The 8,689-nt window shown below is 44.8% G+C and overlaps 1 protein-coding gene across 1 annotated transcript in view; it reads right to left on the bottom strand.

The window, feature by feature from the left end:
- Positions 1-7,708: 7,708 nt before the first annotated feature.
- Positions 7,709-8,689, bottom strand: part of Tbcb (tubulin folding cofactor B) — a 9,215-nt gene continuing 8,234 nt past the window's right edge. The window contains exons 5-6 of the mRNA XM_004636756.3: positions 8,169-8,241; positions 7,709-8,003 (exon numbers count right to left, since the gene is read on the bottom strand). Of these exons, the coding sequence (XP_004636813.1) occupies positions 7,889-8,003; positions 8,169-8,241 (188 nt within the window). The 3' untranslated portion in view covers positions 7,709-7,888. The remainder of the gene's footprint in view (positions 8,004-8,168; positions 8,242-8,689) is intronic.

Below are 8,689 nucleotides of genomic sequence, written 5' to 3'. Positions count from 1 at the left end.
GAAGAAGAAGAAGAAGAAGAAGAAGAAGAAGAAGAAGAAGAAGAAGAAGAAGAAGAAGAGAGTGAGAGATATTACTAGCAGAGGAAAATTTTTTTTTTTTTTTTTTGGTACTTGGAATCAAACTCACAACCTCACAATTGCTAGGCAAGCACTGTGTCACTAAGCTATGCTCTCAGACTGAAAACCAAAATGTTTCTGCCCAGGGAACTACACAAAAGGAGTGTGGAGCACTCTGGTGAGCTGACAGGTGAACAGGCAGACAGCATCACAAAGACCTACTACGACAACAGGAAACCAAAAAAATGTCCACTGTGCCCTACAACAAACTACAGGAAAGCAAATCAGTGTAAGTGATGTCTGTATGGGAATACACAGTTGTCATGTGTGAAGACTACCTTGGGTGTGAGAGTTGAAACAAAACTTATTTCTGTGGTAGACTTCTGTGTTTTTGTGGTAGTTTGTGTAGCTTTTTATTGTTGATGTTATCTTTTAAGTTTTGTCAGCAAGTAAACAGCTGATGTGAAAATGTCGATGTCTATTCTAACTACTCATTATGTTTTTTTTTTTTTATTTGGGGGGGGTAACTGAGAATCAAACTCATGAATGCTTACCACACTTGTGCTGCTGAGCTACATTCCTGGCTCAATAAATATTAAGAACTAAATACTTTATTGTGATTTTTTCCTGCTAAGTAATCATTGTATAATATAATAAAACTCACCAAATTCAAGTTAATTCACCAATAGAAATATTCTAAAGATGCCAGGCATGATGGTGCACACCGATCCCAGCACGTGGGAGGCTGAGGCAAGAGGAATGTTGTGAGTCCGAGAGCAGCCTGGGCTACAAAGTGAGATTAAGGCAAGCCTGAACTGCATAGTAAGACCTTGTCTCAAAAAGACATAAACAAATAAATATCATCTGGTATCTCTTGAAGGAGAAACACAAAATATAAAAATGATGATATGACATTGGCCAAAATAAAAGATAATGTGTGCCATTTACCAGTAATCTGAGCATTTAAGAGGCTGAGGCCTGAGAATCATTGTGAATTTGAGGCCAGCCTGGGCTACATAAGTGAGTTCAAGGCCCACCTGCACTACATATCAAGCAAGACTCTTGTCTTGGGGCTAGGGAGACAGCTCAGAAGCACAAGCAGCTGCCTGGTGAACACAAGGTCCTGAGTTCAATCCCTAGTACCTCAGAAGAAAAACAGACTCTTGTCTTAATAAACAAAGTAAAACAAACCCAGAAAACAAAGAGATAATATAAAATAGGAAGATAGATCTTTTGCAAAAAGGAAGAGGACCAAGAGATGTCAGAAAGAGGAATAAAAAAGGAATTAAGATGTGTTACGTACATGTACCAACTCCCCAGAAGGAATGAAATCATTATCTATTGCAAAGATGTATTTTTAAAAACAAAAACAAACAAAAAAATCCACCAGTCTGGCGTGGTAATCCCAGACTGAGGGAAAAGGATCAAAAATGTGAGGCTAGGGGCTGGGGAGATGGCCCAGTGGAATAAGTGCTTCTCTGGCCAGCGCAAGGGCCTGAGTTCAATCCCTGGTTCCGCAAAAAAAAAAAAAAAAAAAAAAAGTGAGGCTAGCCTGAGTTATTTAGCTAGAATCTCTTTCAAAATAAAATATGACCTGGGGATGTATCTCAGGACAAAAGTCCTGTGTACCACAGAGAGCAAAACAAGATTGGCCATGTTAAAAACTACTGAAACTGGGTCTAGGATATTTAGGGGATCCTTATACTGTTCTACATTTGAATTCCTTTCGTAATTATTAAGTTTTAACTCTGAAGAGGGAAAAAAAAAAAAAAAAGGTAGTGTATGGTGGCACAGGCCCGTACTCCCAGCGTTGGTGATGCAGCTCAGTGTAAGCTCAGTCACCTGTGTGGGGCTTGTACTGACCCGTAGGTAAATAGGCCAGAGCATGGCAAATTTGAGACCAGTTTGAGGAGTTTAGCAAGATCTTTTTCAAGGAAAGAAAAAAAAAAAAAGGCTGAGAATGTAGCTTAGTATGAAGGATTTGAAGGAAGTGGGAGTGGGAGATGGGAGGGCCTTTTTTTTCCTTTCTTAAATTTTTCTTTCTTTTTTTTTTTGGTGGAACCGGGGATTGAACTCAGGTCCTTGTGCTTGTCAGGGTAGCGCTTATTCTACTGAGCCATCTTCCCGGCCCCAAAATTTTTTTTCTTAGAGACAAGTTTTGTGCCCTCAACCTGCTTGAGAACTAAAGAGCTAAACTGGGAAAATGACCGGCTGAAATGCCTGGAAGCAGGAGGGCAGGGAGGCGGCCTAGTACACTGAAGGCCAAGTCAGGTCACAAAATGTCAGCTGTGGCGTGACCTTCGGGTCACTAAACGCGTGCTGTCTCGAGAGCGCCTGCGCAGCATCGCCCTCCGCGAGGCCCACTGCCAAACCTCCCCCCATAGTCCCCCACTCCTCTGGGAGTCGGGCCGTAGTTCATGACAAGGCGGAAGTACCGCAGAACTCTCTGGGAAATGAAGTTCGCTCACTGTATTTAAACCACTGACCAATCCAAAAGCCCCACAATGCACCGCGCGTGTGCCTATGGGCTGGACTGTACGCTGCTGCCCCCTGGTGACTGTTGAGTGGTTATGACGACTAAGGCTCCGGGGATTTGGGAGTGTTGAGGACCTATGGGTTATCCTTTCTATAGATGTTGAACCCACCCTGAGGGTGGAATAGTTTGGGGGAGAGGAAACCGTAAAGAAACCGGAGGCAGGGTCACTGTGAGGATTAAATGAATCAGCACAATAACTGGAATATTATATACATATTTGTACCTACAGCTAATAATGAGTAAACGTTTACTTATGGGTAAGTAGTCTTCCCCTCCCCCATACCAGGGATTGAGCCCAGGCAGGGCCTTCCCACTAAGCTAAGTCCCCAGTAGATCTTTGTTTGTGTGGTTTTTAAAATTTATTTATTTACTTATTTTTGGTATGGGGGATTGAACTGAGGACTTAGCACTTGCCAGGCAGGTGCTTAAGCGCTGAACTGTCTCCTCAACTCTGTGGTTTTTTTGAGACAGTGTCTCACTATGTGGTTTAGGGTGGCCTTGAACTACGTAATGCAGGCTGGCTCGAACTTGTGACGATCCTCCTGCCTCAGCCACAGAAACGTGCCACCATGCTGGCTCCATCAGCTCACTTTACAAAACTTAAACTTGGGGGCAGGAATACAAACCTGTTTAGTCACTTGGATGGTGAAGCAGACCTGATGTTTGGAGCTGGGCTGTTCCTCTTCAGTCAGGTGTTCTTCCTCACTAAAGCTATTAACTTCTCTTAGCCAATTCAGTTATCCCAAGTTTGTAATTGGCATAAAAATCAAGTTTTTGACCAGTGGGCATCACCAAGGGATTAACTTCAGGCCTAGAAAAGCCCTGCCCCTTTTTGTTCAGGTGATTCTTATTCCAATGTTATTCCCACCACAATCACTTCCCAAGTACCAACACCAGGCTGATCTGATTTTATTCTTCTCTGCCCACTGTCACAACTTTATTTTTTTTCCACAACCTTATTAATAACAGTACATAACATTTAAAAACTTGCTGGGCATGGTGGCACACACTTGAAATCCCAGTATCCAGGAGGTTGAGACAGGAGGATCCCCACAAGTTCAAGGCCAGGCTGGACTACACAGGGACATAATGTCTCAAATACCAAACAAACATGGGGCAAGAAAATGGAGTTTGAAGCCAGTATGAGCTACTAGCGACATACTCTGTATCAAAATAACCAAAACAACAAAAGTGTTTGGTAATTATGTTTGCCCCCCCCCCCCCGGTCTTTTTGAGACAGGGTCTCACAGTGCAGCTCAGGCTTGCCTTCAGCTCACTTTATAATCCAGGCTGGTCTTGAACTCACAACTCTTGAAGCCTCAGCTTCAAATGCTGGGATTATAGGTGTGCACCACTGTGCCTGGCCAGTGTTTTTTTTATTTTTGGTAATGGGAACTGAACTCAGGACCCTGCACTTGACATTATGCCACTGATCTGTATCTCAGCCCTAATAATTTCTTTGTTATTGTTGTTGTTGTTGTTGTTACTGGGAATCAAACTCAGGATGTTGCACTTGTTTGCCTTTAATATTCAAGCAAAGGGTGTATCCAATTCGTGGGTGTTCCCAGTGCCAGACCTAATATACACGGGGAGCTCAAACAGTAGTTTAAAAAAATGTGAACAGAGTGTTGAACATTTGCTATCTTCCACCTGCTCTGATTTAGGATTTATGAAATCTAGCAAGGTTCACTATTCTCAAAAGGCTTAGCCAGGCATGTTGGTGTGCATGTGTAAATCTCTGCACTTGGGAGGCTGAGGCAGAACGACTGCACTGAGTTTGAGGTCATCCTGGGCTACATAGTGAGTTCAAGGCGAGCTTGAACTACAGAGCAAGACTTTGTCTCAATAAATAGAGGTTAAATTCATGGCCATCATCCTGCCCACCAAAGAGGAAGGGTAGTGCATAAAGCATGCAGATGTGAGCTGGGGAGATAGCTCAGTAGAAAAAGCACTTGCCTGGCAAGTGCGGGGTCCTGAGTTCAATCCCCAGTACCACAAAAAACAAAAAAAGCATGCAGTTGCAAGGCATGTGAGAAAACTCACAGCTCTTTCCCAGTTTTCCTTAAGGTTATGGTTCTGGTGACTAGCACAGGGCCCACCAAAGCCTGTGGTTCCCTTTTTGTTTTTAATAACAGCACATGAATACACTTTGGGTGTACTGGGGTTGCCTGAGTGAGTTCTCATTTATACAAAATGAGAAGTGAAAGGTGTAATCACTTTCAGGGCACGTTTTTTATTTTATATCACCATCATCATCATGATTGGAGGTAGTTTCTTGCTGTGTAGTTATCATAACTATTAGAGTCAGTGTCTTGCTGTGTAGTCCAGGCTGGCGTTGGAACACACTGCATAGCCCAAGGTGGTCTCAGATTTGGAGCACTTGTCTTGCCCCAGCCTACTGAGTGTGGAGATTACAGGTCAAACCACTTTGCTCAGCTCACACAATTATCTTCCTCCTGCTTCTTTCAGCAACGTGGTAAGGCAGTGCACTCTGAGACCAGAACTGGGTCCTCAGCGCTGATTTGGTAGCTAAGCTAATCCTGCTGGAGTCTCTGGCTGAATTTAGGTTGTTGGGTTTTTATAGTTTGGGTCTTGCTGGATATGGTGATATACACCTGTGATTCTAGCTCTTGAAGGCTGGACACAAGTTTGAGGTCAGCCTGAACTACATGGTGAGATCCTGTCTCAAAAAAAAAAAAAAAAAAAAACTGAGTTGGGATCTTAAATTTCTCCCAAAGGCTCTATGTTGAAGGCCTGATCACCAACCTGGGTGCTATTTGGAGCAGTGGAACTTTCAGAGGTGAGGCCTAGCTGCCCTTGAAGACGCTGTGACCACCTTGTCTTCCCCTGCTTCTCAGCTGCAGTGAGGTGAACAGCTCTGCTCCACCTCTTGCTGCCTGCCATCACCTGCTGCCATGCCACAGGCCTGAGAGCAACAGGGCCTTCCTACTTTTGTTTCTCAGTTCTTGGATCAAACCCAGGGCCTTGTGCATGCTAGGCAAGTACTCTCATCACTGAGCTATACCCCAGTCCCATTTCTTTTGTTTACCTCAGGTACTTGCCACAGTGACAGAAAGTTAACACAAGAGGTGCTGGTAGGAAAGTCTGGGACCCTACACTAATCTTCCTCACTTTGACAACTCTGATAAGGAGGGGATCAAAGCCTTTTTTTAGCACCAGGACTTGAACTCATAACTCTCCTTTTGCTTGGCAGGTGCTGTTCTGCGAGCTACATCCCTGGCCCTTGGCATCCTTTTCTAAATGGTTTTTCTTTTCATGGTAGACTTCACTGATTGTGTAGGCAGGCGGTGCACAGATGTGTTCAATCCATCTGTCCCTTGGGGGTGTCTGATGTCAGTCGAGTGCCTGTGTGGATGTGAGGCTCCCACGTAAGTCGGTGTGCAGATTCTGCAGAGGACCTAACTCTCATGTCAGAGCGCAGCTCTGTATTTTGTATTGTGCTGTTTGAGTGTGGGTGTGTGGGGTGTTCTGTGTATGTTAAGCATCCTCGTGTGTGATGGTAAGAATACAAAACATCAGACCCCACACGGATGCGAGCATTTCCCTGGAGTCTCTCTCAGCAATCAGACAGTTCATCTCATTGTTTTTTCATTGTTTCGAAACAGGGTATTGCTACGGTAGCATAGGCCACCCTTGCATTCCCAATTTTCCCATGGCCTGAGTGCTGGGATAACAGGCGTGTACCATGGTACCTGCTACCTTATTCTTAAACGTAGTTGTTTATGTTGCTGCTTATCCCTTCTCTAAAAGTTGTAATTAAGTAATTGCAACAATTAAGTACTTTCCCAAATGGACTTCCTACCAAGAATCTCTTCTAGGAGCTAAGGAGGGACTATTATACATGAAGACACATGCATGATGTCACTCAGCCTTCTCAGAATACACGGGGCGCATGCACACTTAATGATTTTTAGTTTTTGGAGGTGGGGGTCTCTATACTATGCAGTCTAGGCTGGCCTTGAACTCACTGTAGCCCAGGATGGCCCTGAAATTGCACCAATCCTGCCTCAGCCTCCCAAGTGCTGGGATTACAGGCAGGTGCCACCATGTCTGACTGGGATCCATACTTATATGACTTACCTGAAGGTACAGTGTTCTTGTCAGGCTTTATAATGCTATGAGCAACAGCTTTATGCTACGCTAGTATTTTTTCTTCTTCTTTAAAATATTAAGAGAACAGGGCTGGGGAAATGGCTCAGTGGAATAAGCACTTCCCTGGCAAGCGCAAGGGCCTGAGTTCAATCCCCAGTTCCACCAAAAAAATAAAAAAATAAAAATAAAAATAAAATAAAATATTAAGAGAACAGGCCAGCAGATTAAAGTGCCCTCGGGGCACACTGAGACATTGATTGAGACTGGGTGTGGTGGTGCACACCTGTAATCCCAGCACTTGGGAGACGAAAAACAGGAAGGACCACTACAAGTCTGATCTGTGAAGTGACCCTGTACTTAATGAAAATAAAATAAAAATAAAAAATATTAAGAGAACAGGTAAGAGTCCCCATTCACAAAGAGTATGGCAGGCCTACAGTACTGGTTTACTTCCAGTATCCTTTCCCTCCTACTTCTGTAGTACAGAAACTCCTGTTAGTTGGCTGAGCACATGACTGCCCAAAATAAAAGCTTAACTTCCCAGGTTTCTTTACTCATGGCTGTGTGACAAACTTCTGGCCAATCAGCTAGCAAGTTCTGAGTTCTACATCTTCCTTAAACACAAAGCTCATTCCTCCCTCTTCTTGCTGGCGGCTAGAGCAGATCAGGTGGGAATCAGGAAGAGAAAATGGAGCCACGAGGCATGAGGAGACTAACCTGTGACACCCAGGGGTCACTGGACTGGCTGTAGGTGACTGCATGAAACTTACTTTTTACATGAAAAAGTAAGCTTTCAACTTGCCGAACTGAATATTATTTTGGGTCTCTTTGTTACAACAGTAAAACCTGATGTTAAGTAGAAATGGACAAAGCACAATCTGCTGTGCCTCCAACTACCATTGACAGGACAAATAACCTGCCCGCCCTCTACTCTGCCCAGGCTTCTACTTCACCTTCATTGACCCAACTCCCCGAACCCTTCTAAAATTACTGAGTCCTCAATGTACTTCCCAGGTTTTTGATGCATTTAATGTATGAGTCTAAAATAAAATAAAATCAATGGCAGGGCAAAGATGAATAAAATTAAAATGGGGTCAGGAGGAGATGGCCATGGGCACACACACTGGGAGGGGCAATGAGCGGCTGAGTTAGGAGCTGGAACAGGGAAGCCTTCCTGGGGCATCACATCTCGTCCAGCCCGTAGTCCTCCTCAGGAAAGTCTCCCACTGTCACAACTGATGGCTTGACGAAGGCGCCGTACTTGGCCTGACATTCGAAGTAGCGTTTCCCATTCACACTGCAGGGCAGGCAGGGGTGCAGCGGTCAGAAGACCCCATCATGACTCCCACTCTATGTGCCCCTGGGCAGGCTCACCCAGCAGCCTACACGCACACATAGGCACGCATAGCTGTGCATGCGCGTACACCCCACTCCCACATCCCGAAGCGGGAACGCTCATTACCTGCCATCGTTTTTCCCTAATGGTTCATCATAGCGGACGCCAATCCAATAACCAGGCTTGAAATCTGTGAGTCCTGCCCAAGGAAGAAATCCCAGTGAAACCTCTGGACACAGCTCACTCCATGTTGGGTGGTACCAGACCACTCCTTGCTGCTCCACTGCTTCCCCCCAGGACCTTTTTCATCTCTTGCTGGCACGAGGATGGTGGCCTCTGGGCTGGTCTCCCTGCTTCCCAGCCCCAACCCCTTAGCACTGCCAGCCAGAGAGGTCACTGTAAAAACCTAAGGAAGATGGTGCTGCCACACTACCAGAGAAGGCCTCAGGGTAAGCCAGACCTGCTGATGGACTGTCCTTGGACCTCCAGCTCCAGAACTGTGAAAAATCAAGTTCTACTGTTTAAGCCACCCTGTGTGGTACTTTGTTAGGGAATCCCTAGCCAAATAATGCACAACTACCATCAAAGAGAAAACCCAATTGGAAAATGGGCAAAAGATCTGAATAGATATTTCTAAAGAAGATGTA

The sequence above is a fragment of the Octodon degus genome, unplaced genomic scaffold (assembly GCF_000260255.1).
Source record: "Octodon degus isolate 3935 unplaced genomic scaffold, OctDeg1.0 scaffold00083, whole genome shotgun sequence".
Lineage (NCBI taxonomy): Eukaryota > Metazoa > Chordata > Mammalia > Rodentia > Octodontidae > Octodon > Octodon degus.
The sequence above is the reverse complement of the archived record's forward strand: the minus strand, read 5'-3'. Positions and strand labels throughout refer to the sequence as shown.